Genomic DNA, 22970 nt, shown 5'->3' on the forward strand with positions numbered 1-22970 from the left:
CCAGGTGCGGTGTGTCCATGCAGAAGAAGGGGCAGGTGGGATGGGAGACGGCACTGAAGAAGATGGTCTGAGAGAGAGATGGCCCCTAGGTGAGGAAGGAGAGGAGGAGGGGTGGGCAGCAGCAGTGCCCAGGACTCTGTGTGACACATGGAGACTTGAGTGTCATGGTGTCAAGGCTAGGAGCTGACAGGTGCAGGGGAAAGAGGGACAGCAGAGGTGACAGGCAAAAGGTAGCGGATTCAGAGGAGTAGCTCCCTGAGAGCTGTCAGAAAGTGTGCCACCAAGGAGTCTGAATGGAAACACAGAAGGTTACAGGGAGCAGTACTTGCAGGTTCTGGGAGGAAATAATAATCTGGGTCCACAGGGTGTGAGTGGGGTTGGTGGGTGGAGCGTGGGGATTCAGCTCAATGTCTGAGGCGACAGCAACTGGGTTGGGATGAGCCACAGGTGAGGGGTCAGGAAGGGAGCACACAGGAGACTACTGAATCCAGCTGATCAAGTCACAGACAGCAGCTGAAAGAATGTCACATGGCTCAGCTAGGACGCTTCCTTCGCTATGTATGCAGCAGAGTAAGTGAAAGTAGTCCCAAGAGGTCAGAGGTCAGGTGAGCAGTCTCAAACACTGGGAGGGGGTGGGAGGGGAGAGCTGGTCCAGTGGGCCAGACAGTGGGAAGGGACAGGCGACTGCTCCTTGCAGCTAGGGCAGGATAGGTTGTTGAGAGGAGTGAAGAGCCAAGAGTGATGGTGAAGAAGCTAAAGATGGTAGTGGACATGGAGACGCCAGGGACTTTGCCGCCATGAGTGGGAGAAACGTGTGAGGAAGCCCATGCAGGAGAAGCGCACAAAGCAGACAGGGCACATGAGGAATGCAGGAGGCGGGGTGAGGCCCAAGGAAGGTGACCTAAAGAGGAAGAGACCCATTAAAATGTTGAAGACAGCCCTGTCAGCGCATGGCATGGTGGCCTGATGAGAGGCCAGAGAGAAGCCTAAAGAAGCAATGGCTTTTTCCAAAATGGCGGACCTGAAAAGGCTGGGTGCTTAGGGTTGAATTTAGGCGGCAGCTGGATTCAGGACCAGCAGGTTGGGGACAATGAAACAGGCAATGGATGGATCATGAGTGCAGGTCAAGAGGGGAGCAGATGTCAAGGGGGAAAAAATCTGTTGCATGGCTGGCAGGAGGTAGGGGAAGTAGAATGCTACGCTGAAGATGAAGCAGACAGTCTCTTGGTGACAAGAAGGGGATCAAAATCAGGATGGACCGAGCAAGGTTTACTGTGCACCCAGCACAAAGAGGGAGGGACAGCAGATCTTGGGCTTCATAAAAAGGAGGCTGGCGGGATGTGAGTTGTCAGGGGTGGTGACGAGACGAGAGAGGGCCGGCATGGCATGGAGGAGGGCGCCGTGTGACTGTGAGAGGGGCTGGCGGGGAGGGGCGCTGCGAAGGGCAGAGTGGCCGGGCGGGCCCACGAGCTGAGATGGGGTAGAACTGAGGGAGCAGGAGGGGCTGCATGTTCAGTATTGAAGCCAGACAGTAGGAGCAACTAGGGAATATTAAAAAGGGTCCATGATGCCAGTTTTATCTGCGGGAGGCACTGTTTTATGGGAAAATAGGTAATGAAGAATATTTATAAAGAGAGAGGCTCTGAGATAGCCAAGTATAAAGTAAGGGCAGTGTAGTGCAATCGACTGGACTTAGAAATGGTATTTCAAAGATACCATTTGCCAAATGAATGGTATTTGGCACTGATAAAATATGCATCCTATAGTATTTATATGGTTCATGGTTCTCCACTGAAAATGAGCAGAGGAAAAGTGGAAAGAAGTGATTAAAATGAAAGTGGGATTAAGGCAACAGTACACCTGTTAAACTATCCTCAGAATTATTAGGGAACATTATAATGGTCATGATGCACTGTGTTGCCTACTAAGCGTGATCACAATGAATGGATCCCAATGGAGGGAACATGAGCCACGCTTCCTGAAGGAAATATGAGGAATATATAAAAGAAATTTGTATGGAAATGGGTAGCTGCTCAAAATGTCTGCCAGATAATCACATGCAAGTGGGTAGATTCAGGAGAATAAATGGTCATACAGCGGTAAATTCATGGACCAGCAGCAACCCTCACAACACTAGCACTTCTGGTAGCCACAGCCAAAGAGGAGCGCGGCAGGACGGCACTGCTCGGAGTGAGAAGGCAGGTGAAGGAGGAGGCTCACACGTGCTCCCTCACTGAATCCATTCAGCGGCCAGGGAGGCTGTGAACCAAGCCTGGGAGGCTGAACAAGCCGAGGCTTCTTCTAAGACCAAAAGAAAAAAGAGGGAATGAGTGGATGTGTGATGTTTACACTGCATTCTGGACAGATACCATTTAAGAAAAGCAGCAATAAAGATTATGGATATTGATGACGATGATGTGAAAGAGGACCATGAAATAGGAAGACAGGTTGAATGTACGGAGGGAATGCTGGAAATTTTAGTGTTTGATGAAAGGCGGGTTGGTTACAAGATGAATGAACAGGTGAATGAGGAGGTTTCAAACTGGGAATCCTGGACAATCTCATAATGGGTCAAACTGGAGGAATATTGACTTAAGGCTAGACAAATGCGAATTCTAGTGCTAAAGGTGGGGGAAATGGTGGTTGCACAGTAATGTCCTATGCTGTTTGAATATTTGAGTAAAAACTCAAATTACATGCTTAACTTGAAAGAATACAGAGTTTCATGAAGGGTCATTAATATGGATCCCAGGGAGTGGACAGAGACGAATCAAAGCAAACTCTGAGGTCAATTTTACCTAAGTTGCAGGTTTAATACAGAATGTCAAGTTAATATGGTTAAGACTGAACAACAAATGGCATAGAGACGACAGATTCAGAGAAGAGATTGGCGTCCATCGGACTCCTATGGCAGCTCCATTAGTCTGGAGGTTTATGGACGTATAGGCAGAAAGTTTAGAACTGGGGTATACAAAAAAGAGTTATGAATTGTGTTTTGGGAGGTAGCTTCCATAATGAGAGACAGAAAAAAGTAACTCATATATACATGTACTGTGAAACTTGTTCTTAGTAGGGCTATTTTCTTTTGAAGACTTTTTAAATTTGCTGAAATGGTTTGAGATGAGAAATAGGATGCAGAAAGGCTGAGAGTCCAATAATAAAAGCAGTACAGTTCTGAATAGGTAACAGGACACAATGTTAAAGAGGTACAGACATTACAGAGGTCCAAAGTGGGGAAAAATTCTTAAGAGTGTTACATATGTATGCTGTTACTGGTACAATGAATAGTCAGAAGAAAGTTGCTGAATGGGAAAGGATGCTAAGAAGGAATGTTGCCTTGAAGGCTTTTCTGAAAATTTGTGAGTAAAGGAGTAATTGTTGGATCTAGGATATAGCAGGTAGGACTAATTGAATTGAGTGAGACTTACTCTTTCCACAAATTTCCCATAAGTTGAGGGAAAGAGTTAAGGTAATATCTTGATGTTGGGTAAGGAGTTATGATAATATCTTGACATTGGGTTATTAAATTTTTTCAGATAGTATAGTTTTTTGTATACTTATAAAGTAAGGGAGAGTGGGAAAATTTAAGATACAGTAAAGATAAGAATAACTGATGGAACAATTTTTTGGAGGAGATTAGAGGGTGTGTGTCTTTTGAGAACTGTGGAGGACTTGGTTTTTACAGAGAATAAAGGAAGAAGTGAGATAGTTCCAGATTTGAAATAATAATAGCTTCTGTTTATTGACTATTTTACTCCATGTCTGGTACCATGCTAATCCCCTTATTTAATTTCATCTTTACAACAATTCTGCAAGACTCATGGAGATCAAATAACTTGTCCATGATTCCACACATATGTAGCAAAGTCCAAATTCAAATCCCAATTTGTCTATCTCTAAAACCTATATTCGTTTCTAGTATGCTATAGAATTTTCAAGTGGAAGGAAATCATGATCCATATAATTTCTTTTTTCCCCCTGTGATTATAAGGAAACTGTATTTTCTGAGATGAGACAAAGTAAAGGTGGTATATAGATCTTCAGGTGATTGGTAAAATTTGGAATATTTGGGAAAATGAAAAAAAGAAGGAAATGGGTAAAAGACTTTTATTACCATCTATGTCCTGGTATTTCACTTCTATTCATTGCACAGCAAAGAATTTGGATTGGCCACGTATTAAAAATTTTAGTATTTCTGACAAAGGCAAAGGAATAGAAAGGAATTTGTTTTTAAGCAGATAAATGATGGGTCAAACTACTAACAAAGTTTGAAAAGTCCATGTGTTGAGACAAAATTTTTCTCCAAGATACAATGACAAGAGTTTATAACAGACTTTTAGCACCAACCAGCAAACCCTTTGAATTTAACAGATAAGAAGGAAAATTCTCCAAATGCCAAATTTTTATAAATAAAACACTAACAAACCATCAAGCAAAAGAGCCCGCAGCCAGCAGAACAAAGGTTGAAACCTCTGGGCTAATTTGTAAGATCTATGTTTTAAAAAGAAATTAACCCCTTACTAAAGAGGGGTAAGAAAACCTCCCCTGTAATTCCTCTCTTAGTAGAAATGTTTTCTATTGTTGTTGTTGTTTTCTCCTGAACTATATGTAATTTCAATATTGTTGTTTTATGTATTTTGATATTGTAAAACTGTATTTATTGTATTCTATTAAGACATTCCCTGGGGTGTGAGGCACCTGAGTTATCAGTTAACCAAGTGAACCTGGGAAATGGGAAGAGCTAGTACTCTCAGTTGGGAAAAGCTGGATTCTTTGATGGGTTCAGCATTTCGCTTTCCTCTCAAATTAAGTGGCAAGGTAATGGCATTTCTTAAAAAAACAGAAACGTGGTGAGAAGTACCCAAGGAAGAGGAATTATGAAACAAGGAGAGGAGGCCACTTGAAAAAACTGATAAAAGTGCAGAGTATCCCAGGATGATGGCCGAAGCCACAGGGCTACAGTAAGACTGGGCCCAGTTACTGGTTTGGAACAAGAGTTAATAAAAGTAACTTAGGAGTACAGCCAGCTAAACTTCTGGCTGGTGGACATACTTTAGACAATTCTAACAGAAGGGAAACAGACCAGGAGAGAAAGTGAAGCTAAAAGGGAATGGAAGGAGAGAAACCTCATGAAGGGATAAGGGAGGTAATGAAAGGTTAAAGTCAGATGGCCTCGTGCTCGAAGGAGAAATCCTGGAGGCCAGATAGGAAAGTGCCTTCCTAACCCAGCGGGTTATGGATCCAGGATGGCTGCGCAGTACCCGTGCAGGTCCATCCAGGGGTCAGAGGGAACAACCTAGGATTCAGACCCAGCAACAGTGCCAACTTGAATCTACCTCGTGCTAGAGTGAGTAGCCTGGTCTATCATCCAACGCAGATAAGATTGGGCAGAGGCTCCCAGAACCAACATCTGGAAAGGGAGTTCAGAGAGGGGCTCAAAGGCGGCAGGTTAAGCCCCAAATGTCACTGAATGATGACCAGGGATAACAATTTACTAGTACTTTTACAATTTCTTGTAACTCTGTATCTTCCCCAGTATTTGTTAACTTTTATCTGTTTTTCCCTTGTACTTGTAGTAAAAATTGTTTTTCCTGTACTAGCAGTAAAAATTGTTTTTTCCTGTACTAGTAATAAAAATTGCTTTTTCCTGTACTAGTAATAAAAGTTGTTCAAAACATAAATGCGATGTGTGTGCGTATTTCTGTGAAAACCAGGTAACAATTGTGAATACGCCGCAGCGAAAATGGGAAGAGAAGCACTCAGGTGGGGAAATGGGGAAAAGAAAAGAAAAGTACAACAAATACTGGACATTCACAAGAGGTACCAGAAGACCTCAGATCCCCAAAGCTGTGAATACGATTATTGGCATGAGAAGCTAACTCCCCTCCCCCCCTGCTCAGACTGCATATGGGTCAAGGAAAGAATTACAAAGCTTTTCTCAACTGGGGATACATGAATGTCAGTTAAGACTCCCATGAGGCTGAGACATACTCTCAGATGCCAGCCTTATGCTATGGGACCCTCAAAAACAATATATTTTAAAATGCCATCGGTCTACTAAGTAAAAGGTCCCTGGGATGCCCTGGGAAGAAACATCAGGGAGAAGGAGATCAGCCTCCTTCACAGGAGACATCAGGTATAGGACCCCTCATCAGCGGTTAAACCACTGTTCTACCAGAAAGCCTGAAGTTCCTCCCGGGCTACCTCTGTATATATTCAGCAAATTTTACTTAAGAGATTTAGTTATAAATATTTCTGCAGCACTAATTTTATAAATATTAATATACCATCACTATCACAACATTTAATTCTGGAAAAGAACCATACTCTACAGCTCCGAACATGTGTCCACACAAATTGAGGAGCTCAAGTGGTAAGGCATTGCTAATCACGTAAGCAGCTCTTCCCTTCTGTGGGTTAGTACCTGCTGAAGAGTCATCATCAGGCAAACGGACAAGAGTGTAACATATCCCTGGTTGATTATAAGTGAGGCTTGGGGCTGGGATACAACACAGCACTTCATAGGAATCTGATGGTTCCACCTGCACCGTCACTTTCTCTAGTAGCTGGTCATTGAGAGTGTTGGTACAGTCAAACTGAAAAGTCAACAAACAGAAAAAGGTTGTGAAGGACAAGAATCGTTTGCAAGGAAGTTGTTCCTTCCCCCACCCCAAACCCACAACTCAGCTCTGGAACCCACTCTACCTTCCCTCTCTAAACAGCACTGCAAATCTCCACCTAAGATTGTTCTTTAGGTACAGGGATAGCCTTATACTCAGGGCTTTTGGGTTTATATTACTCATTAGGTTTTTTCCTCTTTCCTGAGACTGAGTTCTACCAAACAAGATGGCAGATGACTGATGGATTTCAATTTGATTCTCAGAAGCTACATTCTTAGAATATCCCACTTCATCCACCCTGACGTTAAATGGTGGTTATTTTTTAACAGGTTATACTTTACAGGTTGTCCCAACTTCTTCAAACGTTTTGTTTTTAAGTCCTTTTCATTTATAACCCATCATATGAAGACACGAAGACATTTGAGCCTTGGGAGTTAGAAAAGAAAACCAGAAATGCTGCCAAGTTCCTTCTCTATAAAAAAGAACTAGAATCTTAAACAAAAGGGGAGTTAATACTGGTCTCCAGACACAGGAGCCAGTGAGCGCACTTCTCTCACCTGGAACACAATGTGATTGGTAAACGTGTGCTTGACGCAACGAACAAAATACTCTGTCTCTTCTTCTGTAAGTTGAACAGGCTCAGAAGACTTAAACAAGGGTCCTAGATTCATAAATTCAGGAATAGCAGCCAATTGTTCTATTGATAAAAAAAGGGAAGAAAATAAGAAAGCAAGCAAAATAAGACAGGGAAAGACATTATTCTGGATGTTTACCATGTTTTAAGTTTCCATAACCTTACTAATAGTTGAACACTCTAATATGCCCCCAAACTTAATCTTTTAAGACAGTCTATATACTCAATTACTAAAAGCAAAAAAACCCCTATGTTCCTAATTTCTTAGAATTTGAGTTCCTTGTTAACCACGATAAAAAGTAAAAACGTTCCCAGTTAGTAAGAACATCAGCTTTGGCAACTGGAAAGTCCCATGACTCCAGGTGGTCCCAACGACTGCGACCTACTGGGTCCGGCAGAAGTTAAGGCCTATGTGAGTGTGGGTGGTAAAGTAATAATAGGGGTGTAATAATTTAGTTTTCATTTGAACATTTCACCTAAAATGTCATATGGTGCGCTTGAGTGTGATATGGTTATGTTACAGAATTACAGCCTTATGATTTTGTAACACACAAGGGGCTTTACTTGTGCCGGACCCTGTATGTATTCAGCCACACAAAGATTTCCTATACTGAGAATTCATCAAATTGAATGAACATGGTGGACTTCGTCATATTTAGAACACCTGGGGTGCAGACTATTTCCTTCTGCCCATCAAATTAGCATACCTTGGAAAATGTCTTGCCTGGATGGAGCCAACTTCTCTGGTTTAGTAGCCATAAGTGCGATTTCTACAAAGACAGATAAGATTAATCAAGTGAGCTTCCCTTTCAATATTGAGCTGAAAATGCAGACAGACAGACATCAGGGCAGAAACTTCTAGCAGACATAAAAGGACCCATTGCTAAATCACACAAGTAGGCTTCTGTCACCTTTTTTAGAGGGACATTCAAATTGAAGTGTATTTACTGAACATATTTTGTGATATAATAAAGTAAGACCTAAAAATATAGAATTTGCTTTAAATTGGCCAGCATGTACAAAAAAATACTCTTAAAAGAAGGAACAATTTATAAAACAAATCACATGATTTCAAATAGGAAAAATCACTTGGATAGTATCAACAGGAAAACTGAAAATGTTCAAAGTTAAGAAGATTGTTCAGTCTCAGTTATGACCACGAAACATTTGTTCCTTTCTATTTTCTTTTTTTGAGTTTTAAGTTAGATATTCCTTGGGAATATTTTTTTATGCTCTCGTCTCATACATCTTTCAAATAACCTCCAAAGCTAAATTAAGAAATTGCCAACTTCAGAAAATAAAAACAGACGACAGCACAACTGCTGTCCTGAGACACAGCAACAACTACTTCCATGCTTAATACTGAGCATTGAAAACAAAAAACCTTCCAACCTGCATCACACTTCGTATTTTAGCTTCTATGCAAAAGCCAGGAAAATTTTTTAAACCTAATAAAAAATCATCCACCTTCTAAAAAGATTTAGAAATAGAGTGACAATTAAACGAAGTATTACAGAAAATATGCTAATAAAATGTTATGCATAGAAAAACTAACAGAGTGAAGTGTTCCCATTACCTGCTTTCTGTTCAAAGACAGGAGCCATAGCAAGAGGAACAGATTTCATGTCGAAGGGCTTCTCTGAAGGCTCCAATGTATACTGGTGCAAGGCTTTTTCCATCCCTGGTACAGAGACTGTCAGACCTAAGAAACAGATCTCAGCGTTATAACTTCTTGCCAACGCTAGGATCCAGAGAGGCCCAGGTTTATACTATTTATCAATATGCTTTCTGAAGAAGGAAAAAATATGATCACAGACTTTCTAACCTAAGTAATTAAAAGTAAAGGGTATTATATAAAACTTCCTTACAATTTCATCCAAGGAAGCATGGGAACAGAGCATAAGCATTTTCAACAAAATGTAAATACCTTCCAGAAAAGAGAGCAACTTAGCCATGTGGGAACCATGCTAGCATAAGAAAAGGGAGAAAAGGCAAACCCATCCAAAAAGGAGCTCAGGGAGGATGAAGAACAAGCAATATTCTTTGAGCTTTTACATACTTCAGGTTTCCCTAAAAATGGAAATACATTCCAAGACAAAAACTAAGCATTCTGCCTCGTGAAGTCAGCTCAAATGTAAATCATCATAAGATAGGCTTCCAAAATACCACCTGAGGAACAAAAGTGTATTTGTCTAAATCCTTGGCTCTCACTGACCATTGAAGATATACGTAGCATTCAGTGCCATCTGCCTCTGCTGCAGCACATTCAGATAGAAGGTGGCTCTGTCCCGTACCTCATCATCAGTATCCATCATACACCTGTCCAGGGGATACAAACAGGGGTGTCACAGCACCCTAAAGATTCCCAAGAGCTTTACCACCATACCTAAAGGATACATTCAGGCCATCTGATGCTGCCTTTATTATAAAAGAACTCCACAACAGCCAATGGTGGATCCTAAAATCTCCATAAGTCTTGGGTACTGCTATCAATTGGCAAAGAAATGGTGTCATTATGAATCAGAAGCACTACATAAGTAGGCACTAGAATAATTAGGAAGAACACAATAACGTGAGATAGCAGTTTGTAGTCTTTTCTTGGATCTGCAACCACATGATCCTGGTAAAGGCTGAGACTTCTTTATAATTAAGAAGTGGGAATATTAGACTTTCTAAGGATACTAAAAAGCATTCAAAAGCCAGGCATTGTTGCTATTCAAATGGCAATTTGTTTCATTTAACCAGCCAGCCTTTGGCTTGTAATTTTTCTGCTTCAATCACAAGATGTAATCACAGAGTTTTTGCTAACACCAAGTCTTTTCCTCATCAAATGGGGAGTCATGGAGACCATGAAAAGCTGATTCTACTTAATGAATCACTTTGAAGTTGGCCCCTATTATACAAATTGAGGCACATGCTTTTAAGTCACTTTCTCAAAATCATACAAAGAGAAATTCAAAGTCAAATTTTATATGTATTGAGCATATACAATTTGCTAGAAAAGAACAAAAATTCCATTTGCCCCTCACTTACTCCATCAGCTCTACTCTTATGCCCTGCAATGCATTTGATATGGTACAACGAGGAACTCTCTATTCAGCAATATGGAGGTTCCTTTAAAAGAAAAGGAAAAAAACAACAACAACATTCTTTTACTTACCTTTGTAAGAGTACAAGGATGCTTGGAAGAAGATTCTCATTCTGAGCCCCAAATTTAGCCAATGCACTCACAGCGGCTATAATGAAGCATAAAATAAAACAACAGCTAAGTAACAATCATTCAAAAAAAATTAAAGAAGCTTCCCTGTGTTCAGTGGGAATAAACTCGCTTATTGATTTATTGTTTCTTGGTCTTATTTCTTTGACCCATTTAAGCATAAACAGAAATCTGCCAACCTAAGAGGTCTCTGAATAGGAAAATACTCAATATTGTAGAAAAAATCATATATATTTCTTTTATTAGCTATTCTCCACCCTGACCACCTCTTATATAACACACTGATATAATTAAGCTCTTACCGCAAACAACCAGCTCCAAGCATGGAAAGATGCTCTATTATTAAAATTCACTTCACTCAACAAAGATTTATTGCTCACCTAACTTTTGTAAGGAATTGTGATAGGTGCTGGGGGGTAGAAAAATAAAAGACATAGCCTCTGACTTGAAGGATCTGTACTCTAGTGGGAAAGACAGGTAAGTAAAGAAATCATTACAACATAGCATAATAAGCCCATGGTAAAACTATATCCAGGAAGCTAAGTGAATACAGAGAAAGAAATTTAAATAAAAATTTGTGGAGGAAAAATAAGACGTTAACATATTACGTGAGCTAAATTTTGAAGAATAAGTTGAGTTAGCCAGAGGGAAAAGGAAGGAAAATCATTTTAGAGGCAGAGAGAATGACCAGCACACAGGCCCTCAGGCCAGAGGAGAGAGTGTGGCGCGGCGCTGGAGCTGGGACGGGCGGCGCTGGAGCTGGGACGGGATTCCGGCGCGGAAGGCTGAGGAGGACAGCCCGTGTTGGACAGCGGGTGACAAGTGAGGGACCAGAGAAAAAACAAAAACAGACTGTGGTTTAGCCTCAAAGTTATTATTAAAGGATGTTAAACACAGCAGAAATGTGTGCATTTGTAGCAGAGTGTGCTACACTAAATTTGTAAGCAGATTTTATATGCAAAGGTCATTTTTGTAGCAGAGTGTGAAGAAGAGACTGGATCTGTATAAGACTAGAAGCAGTCAGACTAGCTGGGCACCAGAAATGAATGAGAGCCTAAAGCAGTACCCGTGGACACAGAGGAGAAAAAGAGAATGAAGAAAGAAATACTAAGGAGACAGAATGGATAGAATTTTGCCAAAGAACAGATGGGAGTTATAAAACAGTGGAATAAGTGTCTGCCTTTGCAACTGAGTAAATGATAAAGGAGAAGATTTAGTTTGGGTGAGTTTGCATTTCAGGTTGAATTTGAAGCGCCTCAGGTAACTGGACATACAAGTTAAGGAGAGATACGTGACTACAACGTCACGGCCTATCAGCAGAAGTCTGAAAATGAGCACCAGAAAAAAACGTGTATGTGAAGAAGACAAAACCCCAAGGAAAACTAGTATTTTAAGGAACGGGAGAGAAGCTCTATAAAGACTGAGGAGCGATGGAAAGATGCTATTGTGGAAACCATGGGGAAGAGAGTTTCATGAAGTATTTAGTCACTAGTACAATAAACTGACTGAGAAATGAACAAAGATAAAAACATTAAATTGTCTAACTTGATTTTCCAACTAGCTTATAAGTAATATTTTTAAGAAATAGCTTCAGAGGATTGTTAAGGGAGAGAGCTACACGATAGTGAGTTGAGTCCATGGTGGCAGTAGTGATGTCTACTTCACGGCTATCAGGCAAAGGAAGTATAGGCAGTAGCTGAACAGACAACTGATCAAAGGAGGGTTTACATTTTTAATAGAAGAGATTTGGACCTGTTCATATGCTAAGAGGAAGAAGTAAAAAAAATTCCTAAGACCTGTTTAAGATGTACAGACACACACACACACACACACGCTTCACAGACATTCATTCATACTTATGGCTAGAACTCTGGAAAAACGAATGACACCATCGTATTCCTATCACACTGAAAATCAAGGGTTATTTGTCTCTCATGGAAGGCAGAAATCGGGATGGATGTTGGAGAACACAGAAAGAGCTGTGTATCTGGGGCCTAATTACGCTCCAAGATCCCACCATCAAGAAGACCTTGCAACTTCATTTTCCAATTTCATCACCACCTGTTTGAGTTAAGCCTTTCAAAAGGTCAGCAGTTACAACATTATCAGTGTTCCAGTGACTCACCAGCTCTGACAGCCTCATTCTCCAGTACGACCCTATTGAAAATAAAACGGATATACTTGGAGGGAACAGGCGTTCTGGGGCCCTCTTTGCCCAGCAAGTGTAGAATCTTTGTTGCCAGAACAGTGTGTTCACAGTCCTCAATGAATTCACAGAGGTGAGCGAGACCCGCTTCTTTGCTGTCAGGGTTCTCTTCCACAATGCTGATGATACAGTCCACAATGGCCCGCTTATATTCGAAGCCTCCCTGGCAAGAGAGAAAACTGCCATTCATTCCGAGGATGCTTTTTGGAGAAATGCTTATATTCCAAGGCACATGCTTGTAACATTAAAATTTCATTTCCCTCCTTTATGAAAGAAACTGAAGTGTTTTTTCTGCAAGTGGGGAAGTCAAAGCAATAGCATGTTTAGTGATGATCAGTCAGCAAGCAGAAGCAAGCGCTCTACTTAAGATGCATGCTGAGATGGTAAAGAAAGCTGCTTTAAATACTACCGTATTTAATGGGAATCAAAAGAATTTAAGAGGACAACTTCCTATGGTTAAAAAAGTAGTCCACCTACATCATCTCGGAGCATGTTGGAGAGGAAAGTCATCATGACGCTGTGCTTTCGAGGATATTTCTGACAGAGAGCACTAATTGCCTGTACAACCACCACCTGTGGAAAAACAAACAAAAAGGCCATTCACCTTTATAATCACTGTATAACTACCACCCATAAAACGAAAGAAAAAGGAAAAAAAGAGTCCATCTTTATAGTTTCAGCTACTAAGCGTACTTTCTTACACACTGCAAGCTAAGGAAGCACTGTAGTTATTCAAAATGACAATGGTTCTTCGTGAAAATTAAGCAAGGAGACCAACGGAAAATGAGGAGTTCATTCAAGAGACTCCATTCTTTTGCTCCAAGCAAATAAGCGCATAAAATTTTTAAACTGTATGGTAAAGATTAAAAACATAAACAGACTGATTTCCATAGAAGAAACAGAGGGAGTTGCCAAGGGACTACTTCACAAAATGGCTTGCAGGAGAATTTTACCAGAACTTTAAAGACCAGTATCAAGTGAGAAGGATGGGAGATTTTACCCTACTTGCAAGCCAACAAGTTAGCCTGCCACAAATTTAACTGATGCTAGCAGAAAACTCTACACTCCTGCGTCGGAGATGAAAGACTGTAAATTACTCATACCAACAGCGCAGCTGGAGTATCAGTATTTGGGGCCAATTTCCTGAGCCTCAACTCCCATGGGACAGCACAGAAAGAGCCAGATAATACGTGGACCTGCAGTTGGTTGCGTTACAGGAGAAGAACCCTGAGGCATGGCACGTGAATATTTTACAATGAACAGTAAGCGGGCCGGTCCTTTGTTCGAAAGGGAAACATTTGTATTATACTGGACAGTAAGCATGTTTGCTTTTTGCTCCAAAGGGAGCAGCAGCTCTATCTTCTTGGATCGTATGGAAATCTGCCCTTTACAGGGAGACGCTATATTCTCTAAAGCTGGAAGGTACCTGGCACTACACAAAGGAAACAAAGCTGGGACAGTAGGAACACAGGGCAGTTAGTGCCAAACTTGCAAGATGTGCAGAAATGTAAGACACTCATGGAGAATTGGAAAATGTCTCTCAACGACCAGATAGTCTCCAATCTATATATATATCATTTCAGAGCACAGAAAATTAAGGCAAACACCTAGTCTTTTCATGAAACATTAACACTTAAACCTAATAAAGATGGTAGACATGCGAAAAAAAAATTTTAGATGGGAAGTCATTAATGAATATTGATGCAAAAATTCTAAGTGATATATTAGCTAACAGACTCCAACACTACAGTAAGAAAATAGTATTTCATAATGTATACCAAGGATGCAAGGACGGTTTAACTTTAGAAAACTTTAGACTCATATTAATGAATCTATGGAGAAAAATATTTTTTAAAATTTAAATATTTTGTTGTTTATGCTATTATAGTTGTCCCAATTTTTTCCCCTGTGCCTCCCTCCACCCAGCCTGCCACCCAGAGAAAAATATTATGATTATGTCCATAGACAATGAAAAGCCTTTGATAAAATCCAACACCTATTCCAAATAAAAATTCTTGAAAAAAATCACATTTATCTCAATCCTAATGTCAACATATTACTTAACAGAGAAGCCCAAGAGTTATTCCCATTAAGGTCATAAATAATATAAGGATGACACTATATCAACTATTATTTAATATGATTATGGAGATATTAGCCAATACAATTAGACAAGAAAAAACAACCAGAGGAATAAGAATTGAAAAACACAAGACAAAACTATTTTGATTTATGGATGATATAATAGTGCATCTGGAAACCCTAGAGAATCAATAATAAAGCTAACTCCATAAAATAATTCAGCAAGATATAAAAGTAAAATGCAAAAATACTAATCATTGTGTGAATAACAACTAGTTAAAAGATAATGGAGTAAAAAAATTTACAATAATAACAAAAAGAAAAACTTAGGAAAAGCATTTTAAAGACATTCAAAACCAATATAAAATAACTAAAATATTCTGAAATGCACAAAAGTAGACTTGAACATATTAAAAGACATCCCTTGTTCTTGGTCAAAATGTTTCAACATTAAGATATATGTTCTACCCTGCCCTGGCCAGTTAGCTCATTTGGTTAGAGCATCATCCTAAAACACTAAGGTTGTGGGTTCAGTCTCCAGTCAGGGCATATACAAGAATCAACCATGAATGCATAAACAAGTGGAACAACAAATCGTTGTTTCTGTCTCTCTCCCTCCCTTCCTCTCTCTCTCTCTCAAAATCAATAAATAAAAATTAAAATATATTTAAAAAAATATATGTTCTACCCTAAGTTAACATCTAAATTTAATGTGATCCCAATAAAAACACCAATGAGATTTCTTTATGAAGCTAGACAAGTTGACATTACAGTTCATAAGGACAAAATATACATGTAAAACTAGCTAGGGAAACAATAAAAATAAAAAGCTATGAGAGGGGGCTAATTGACATTAATACATTTATAAAGCTTCTATATTTAAAATAGTATATGGTACTGATGCATGAATAGATAGAGAACAACATAACAGCTTAGAAAGCCCCCAAATAGACCCAAGTACATACTGTACTTCAGTATGTGATAAAGGTGGTATCTCAAATACCTGGAGCAAAAATGGTCTACTGAATAAAAATTAGGGGTGAGGAGGCAACAGGATGGTTTTTGGAAAAGTATGAGATTGGTTCTGTTTCTCATGTCATATCTAATAATAAAATCCAATGGATCAAAGAGTTGACCATAAAACATGAAACTCTGAATGTACTAGAAGAAAGCATGGGCAAATTCTTATTCGCCCATTCAGATTCTCTAATCTGAAGGGAAAAGCTTTCTATTACACAAAAGTCAAAGCAATTAAAGACTGACAAATTTGACTACATCAAAATACATTTTTGTATGAAAAAAGACACCATAAAAACTTAAAAGACAAGTGACAAACTGGGAGAAAATATAACATATTTCACAAATACAGAATTAATATCCCTAAGATACAAAATAATTTAAGTAACTGAGGAAACAAAACACCAAAAATCCTATAGAAAATGGGGAAAAGACAGGAGCAGACGATATTAAATGATCCTTAAAAATATGAAAGGATGTTTAACTTCCCTCATAACAAAAGAAATCCAAATTAAAACTACACTGAGATACCCTTCCTTACCCATCAGGTTGGCAAAACATCAAAATACGATTCACTTCATTAGTGAGACTATGGGGGAAACTGACACTTTTATATGCTGCTGGTAGAACTTAGCATTCTCTGCGACACTACACATTTCTTTATCCTTCAACCTAGCATATGAACTTCTAGGGATTACCCTAAAGGTATACCAACATTTTGAGGAAACATATGCATAAGGTTATCCGCTGCAGCCATCATTTATAATTGCAAAATATTGTAAGTTATCAAAATGGTCAAGCATAGATAATTCATTTAATCAACTATACTACAAAATGACCTTCATAGCTTCCCCAAAGTTTCAAAATGTTGCTTGAATATACAGGCAACATTTGTTTGTTTTTTAAAAGACTAGATATCTACTGTAAGAGAGTAAATACAGTCAATTACATTCTGAGGAATAAGACAGAAAAAATAAAATCTATTTTAACTCTTCTAACTGAAATTTATTTTTCTTCTGATTATCTCTAACACATACTCAACATTCTACTCAACACTGTACTTGAAATCCTAGCCATTTTAATAAGGCAAGAAAACATATTTGGACTGGATATGAAGTAAAACTCTATTAAGAGATAACAAGATTATTTACATAGAAATTCTATGGCATGTATATAGCAACTACTAGAACTAATAAGGGTACTCAACTCAGCAAGGATATCAAGTTAAGGGAAAGTAAAAATAATTTTTTTATATACTAGTAGCAAACAATAGAAATTTTAATAAAATAGAGTCACAAGCATAAAATATTCAGATATAAATTTAACAAAAGATGTGCAAGACCTCTAGAATAAATGCTACAAAACATTGCTCAGAGCCCTGATCAGGTGGCTCAGTTAGTTGGAGCATTGTCTCATACACCAAAAGGTCACGGGTTCGATTTCCGGTCAGGTCACATACTTAGACTGTGGGTCCCATCCCCAGTCAGGGTGTGTGTGAGAGGCAACCAATCAATGTCTGTCTGTCTGTCTCTCTCTCTCTCTCTCTGCCCCCCCTTCTTCTCTCTCTAAAATCAATAAAAATATCCTCAGGTGATGATTAAAACAAAAAACAATGCTCAGAGTAAAGACCTAAATAAAGGAAAAGGTATACCATATTCATGAACTGCAAGAATAAATAGTTAAAATGTCAGTTCTCCGCAAATTGATTTACAGATTCAATACAACCCCAATCAATAATATCCTAACAAGCTTTGCTTTAGAGAAATAAGCTGGTTTGAAATTTTATATAGAAATGCAAAAGAACTAGAATATTAAAAAGGATGAAGTTGGAAGATGACACTACTTGAAATTTCAGAGTTACTAGAAACTATAATAATAAATACAGTGTGGTGCTGGTATAGCAATGACAAACAGATTGATGGAATATGATATGGTTGTCTGCTTTTCAGACAAAGATTCCCAAGCACACCAATTTGTCTTTTCAACAAATTATGCTGGAATGACTGAATATTAATATGGGAAAAAACTAAACTTATCACACATAATACATAAATATTATCTCAAGCTGGGTCACAGACCAAAATATAAAAACTAAAACCATACAACATAAGAAAATATCTTTAAGACATGGAAGTAGCTAAAAGTTTCTTAAATATATATTATAGGACACAGGAAGCAATTAGCTGTGAAAGAAAAAATAAATTAGACTTCATAAACATTTAAAACCTTTGTTCATCAAAAGACACTGTAAGAAACAGGCAAGCCACAGAGACTGGAAGAAAACATGACCATATTTAAACTCTTACCTTGAACTCATCTGAGATTTCAGATACAAAAGAAGATATCTGCTTCATGAGTCTGTCCACACTGCTCTCACTTCCTGTTTTGAGGAGAGTAGTAATGGCCAGGGTGGCAATGCTTCTATTTGAGTCTGTGATCAAGTTTTCTAAGTCCAGATTGCAGGCAGTAACAGCAGAGGGGTGCTTCATTGCCACCTTGTGGAAGGGCAAGAAAAATATTAAATAATTGCTATTGATAAAGACCAGACTTTTGTTTTGTTTTGTTTTGTTTTAATGAAAGAAGAGGAAAATAGAAATTTTATTTTAAGGTAAGTGGCTTTTTAAAATCTAAGCAAGACAAGATACATTAAAAGTAAATGTTTCAAGAAAAGTGTTTCCAATTAAAAGGGTATGATAGCACTGGCCAGTGTGGCTCAGTTGGCTGGAGTATCATCCTGTAGACTGTAAGGTCCCAGATTTGATTCCCAGTCAGGGCACATACCCAAGCTGTGGGTGTGATCCCTCATCAGGGTGCATACAAGAAGGCAACCAATCGATGTTTCTCTCTCTCTCTTTCTCTCTCTCTCTCCCCCCATCCTCCCTCCCTCTAAAAGGCAATGAAAAAATGTCCTTGGGTAAGAATAAAAAAAAAGATTTTAAAAAAAAGGTATGATATACCATTTGATAAATGATTAACAACCATAGTTATAGGACAGTATGGCAATTTCTCTTCCCAGGTTTCTACAACCTTTCTAACAATGTCACAGCCTGTTTTTCCTTACAGTACGTGTGTACAAGAATATCTATTCAACTAGATGTTAGATCTCCAAAAATAGGAACTTGCATGGTAAATATTGCTCAAAGACTGTTAATATCTTATCACTTAGAAAATGTTTGTATTTTGTCTTTAAATCCTCACCCAAGGACATGTTCTTTGATTTTAAAAATAGAGGAGGGGCGGGGGGAGAGAGAGAGAGAGAAAACATCGATGTGTGAAAGAAACCTCAACTGGCTGCCTCCCAAACATATCCCAACTGGGGATCTAAGCCACAATCTAGGTATGTGCTCTGCCCAGGAATTGAACCCACAGCCTTTTGGTGTATAAGACGACACTCCAAGCAACTGAACCACCTGACCAGGGCAACACTTCTGTATTTAGGCAAGCAAATGCCAGCCAAACTGGATTGCTCACGGTCACAAAAACATGGCTGCCATTCTACTGTTTCTTTTTGTAGATGCCATTTACCTCTGTCAATGGAAAAATGTGAAAACAGCAAAATATTGGCATCAAAATTCAGCTAACAGAAAAATATGACCCAAACTAATGTAAAACTAATTAAGTCTCAATTTATATCACTTAGCAAGGATAGTCATAAGTCTAGTGCAGAAATATCAATGTGTCTTATGGTGGAGTGCTGCTCCGGGCCCAGTAGAGTTAGTTTGTAAGAGACAGCATCATACAAGCTTTCTAAATTTCACAAAATACAGAATTCTGAGACACATCTGGCTCCAAGGTCGTACATAAAGGAATGTGAACCTATATCAACTCTTTTAAATACAACTCACATTGTTCTATAAAGTTGTCTTCCACGGCTGCTCTAAACTTCTCTCTCCTCCAACTATTTAAACAATCTATAATCAATCACATACTGCCTTACGAAAAGTCTACTCAATTAAACTTTCATTTAAAATCTTTATGGTTATTTAATTTATTCTGTGTTTCTGTACTGTATCCTCTAGACTCAGGCAGTATGGTAGCCACATATGGCCACATGCGACTACTAAGCACTGGCAATGTGGCTAGTCCAAATTGAGATGTGCTGCAAATATAACTAAACACTAGATGTGAAAGACTTAGTATGAAAAAATAAAAGGCAAAATATATCTCTTAAAATGTTATCTTGATGTAAATATGGTACTTTACGTACATTAGGGTAAGTAAAATATATTATTAAAATTAATCTCAACTTAAAAAAAATTTTAATGTGTTTATTATAAAATTTAAAATTTCACATGTGACTCACATTTTGTTTCTACTAGACAGTGCTACTATAGACCAGCGTTGTCCAAGAGTACTGTCTGCAGTGATAGAAATGTTCTATAGCCGCACTATCCAGTGTGATAGTCACTAACCACATACAACTACTTAGCACTTGCCTTGTGCCTAGAGTGACTGAGGACTGGAATTTTTAATTTTATTTAATTTTAATTAATTTAAATGGAAAGCGCCACTTATGGCTCAAGGTCATCATACTGGACTGTGTCGTTCTTGACTATAAAGTGCTTAAAAGTCAGAAATAAATTATGTTCTTTAATTGAACCAGAGTAGAAATGGCCAAACTTCTAAGGCCACAAATACAAGGGAGGTGTAACAGAACTGAAGCCCACAAATCATACTTAGAGAGAAAACCAAAGGCTTCACCATTAATGTTTCTCAAGCAAACACTGATATAAATGTCAAGAGCAAAGGGCCACCTACCTTGTTCAGGGTCCTCACAGCTGCATATCTCAAAGCCGGCTTCGGGGAGCTACAGAACAACTGGAGAACTAGAAAAGAAAAAAGGCCACTGTGACTCCAGTTCATTTCATTATTTATATCTGAAAATATATACTGCGTGAAGAATCATATTCAAAATCTGCATAAGGAAATTAAGTTACAGCATCAAAATTACATGAAATTACATGAAAAATGTAACGTCAAAAATAGGAAAAGCACTTTTTGTGGAGCTATAAAAACTTAAAATACAGAATATAAAGTTCATTCTTTTTCTAAAAGAATTAATATATCAATAATATTTGAATGGTAGGAATATTTATAGTTATAAGAGCAAATTTGTTTTTAAAACTTTAAGGAGAACTGAAGGCATTGAAATTACTTTTCTTAAAGAAAAGATTTTATTTATTTATTTTTAGAGGGAGGGAGAGAGGGAGAGAAACATCAATGTGCGAGAGAAACATAGGTCAGTTGCCTTTCGCATGCCCCTAACTAGGGACCTGGCCAGCAACCCAGGCTTGTGCCCTGACGGAGAATTGAACCGGTGACCTCTCGGTTCGCAGGCCAGTGCTCAATCCACTGAGCCACACCCGCCAGGGTTAAAGTTATTTTTCCAATGTTTTGTTTGGGGAAATGGTAACTTCAGAAAAAGTAAATAACTGAAAAAATTATCTATGTATCATAATGCAAAGGCTATATATTCGGAGCTAAGATTAAAAAATCATTCCTAATACTTGTCCTGCAGACCTTTGGAGCTTAAAACAAACAAAAATATAAACAAAAGCCAACTATCAAATATACAACCAACCTGAAACAGCAGGTGCCAACTCTCTTGCAGTACAGTTAGGAAGATGAATGATAGCTGAAGCAGCTTCATAAATAACCATCTCATGCTTATTTCGCAAGCAGCTCTCAATGAAATCAAAGAGTGGACTTTCATGGCTGACAATAAATACACATAGGCCATCATTAGATATCGAAAAACAACAGATGCAATGTGCATAGCCATTAAAAACGCACAGATTGAGAAACACTTTTGGAATTATGGATGAAGGACCTCTGAAAATCCATTCCTTAAAAAAAAAAAATGAGAATACTGGCATAAATTTTCAAATTCAAACTTTTCAGCACTCTAGAAATTAGTCAAAGGCTTGCAACAATCCTAGGGACATTTATTCAAGAAAAACAGCTGAATCTCTAGAAGAACAAACAGCTTTCTGGTGTTTTAACGTGTTCTATTTCCATTTCCTCTTCCTAGTTTCAGGGTAGCCTTGGAAACCAGCAGCCTCAGAACCATAGTAGCTGTGAAAGCAAAACGCCTCGCTGCCATTGAAGGAAGCAAATGTGTTTGGAGCTCCCTCAAAAGCCCTGTCCCCAAAAAACTGTCACCATTTGACCTGACTGTGCTCCCTAGAAAAGTCCCATCTATGGAGCTAATCTTTATTTCATCTGACTCATAGCTCATTTAATGAGTAAAGCCCTATGTCCCCAGGAAGTCTGTCTCCCCAAATCAATAGCGATTGTTGAACACAGCACTTGCCAGAGGCAATGATTCCAGTTAGACTTTGACAATTTCTGACATATTCCTGGGGATCTAAAAAGCCATGCACATGTGGAAGGCTGAGCAAATGCCCAGCAAAAACCTGAGAGAGCCCTAATCGCTCACACATGCTTGACTTTGAGGTTCTGCACAAGCAGGAAGTGAAGCCTAAGGGAGAACTGTGAGCTGCAAGAGCACAGAAGGCATGTCCCAACACACAAAACGGCCACTGGGAAAAAATGCGGGGGACGTGCTGTTTTACAGCATTTAAGAAAATCTGTCAAATCATTATTTGATGGCTCACCTAACCAAGCAAAGACTTCAATGACTTCACATGACAAAGAATAAGGGCTGCTAAATTAGCCCTGGGTCATACAACAACAACAAACTGAGGATAGGGAATGGGGAAATCTGATTACCAGAATTATCATATTATTTTTGTCAGTTTTTGACAAAAATTTATGATACACACAAAGAAACAGTAAAGTATAATCCATGTATGGGGGGCGGGGAAGCAGTCAATAGACTTAGTTCCTGAGGAAGCACAGATGTTGGATTTACTAGGCAAAGACGTAGGTCAGCTAATTTAAGTATGTTCAAAGAAGTAAAGGAAACTATGTCTGAAGAATTAAAGGTGGGGCAATCATGCCTCACCAAAGAGAATATTAATATAGAGATAGAAATGACATTTTTTTAAGAAACCAAATAGAAATTCTCGATTTGGACAGTACAATAACGGGAATCAAAATTCAAGTCTGCAGTTCAACAGTGGTTTGCACTGGCAGTAGAAAAAAAACAGTCAACTTGAGGATAGATAACCTGAGATAATCCAGCTGAGGAAAATAAAGAAAAAAGAATGAAGAAAAAAGAACAAAGCTTTA

General features: G+C 38.6%; 1 protein-coding gene across 1 annotated transcript in view; it reads right to left on the minus strand.

Annotated features, from left to right (window-relative positions):
* The window catches only part of COPG2 (COPI coat complex subunit gamma 2), a 131677-nt gene that overhangs the window by 55925 nt on the left and 52782 nt on the right, over positions 1 to 22970 (minus strand). The window contains exons 10-20 of the mRNA XM_054564121.1: positions 21358 to 21491; positions 20535 to 20602; positions 18083 to 18271; positions 13155 to 13250; positions 12597 to 12840; positions 10415 to 10490; positions 9470 to 9573; positions 8831 to 8956; positions 7962 to 8024; positions 7178 to 7317; positions 6425 to 6596 (exon numbers count right to left, since the gene is read on the minus strand). Coding sequence (XP_054420096.1) covers positions 6425 to 6596; positions 7178 to 7317; positions 7962 to 8024; positions 8831 to 8956; positions 9470 to 9573; positions 10415 to 10490; positions 12597 to 12840; positions 13155 to 13250; positions 18083 to 18271; positions 20535 to 20602; positions 21358 to 21491 — 1412 coding nt within the window. The remainder of the gene's footprint in view (positions 1 to 6424; positions 6597 to 7177; positions 7318 to 7961; positions 8025 to 8830; positions 8957 to 9469; positions 9574 to 10414; positions 10491 to 12596; positions 12841 to 13154; positions 13251 to 18082; positions 18272 to 20534; positions 20603 to 21357; positions 21492 to 22970) is intronic.

The sequence above is a fragment of the Pteronotus mesoamericanus genome, unplaced genomic scaffold (genome assembly GCF_021234165.1).
Source record: "Pteronotus mesoamericanus isolate MK-2021 breed Mesoamerican mustached bat unplaced genomic scaffold, CSHL_Meso_final scaffold_85, whole genome shotgun sequence".
In the NCBI taxonomy this organism is placed as follows: domain Eukaryota; kingdom Metazoa; phylum Chordata; class Mammalia; order Chiroptera; family Mormoopidae; genus Pteronotus; species Pteronotus mesoamericanus.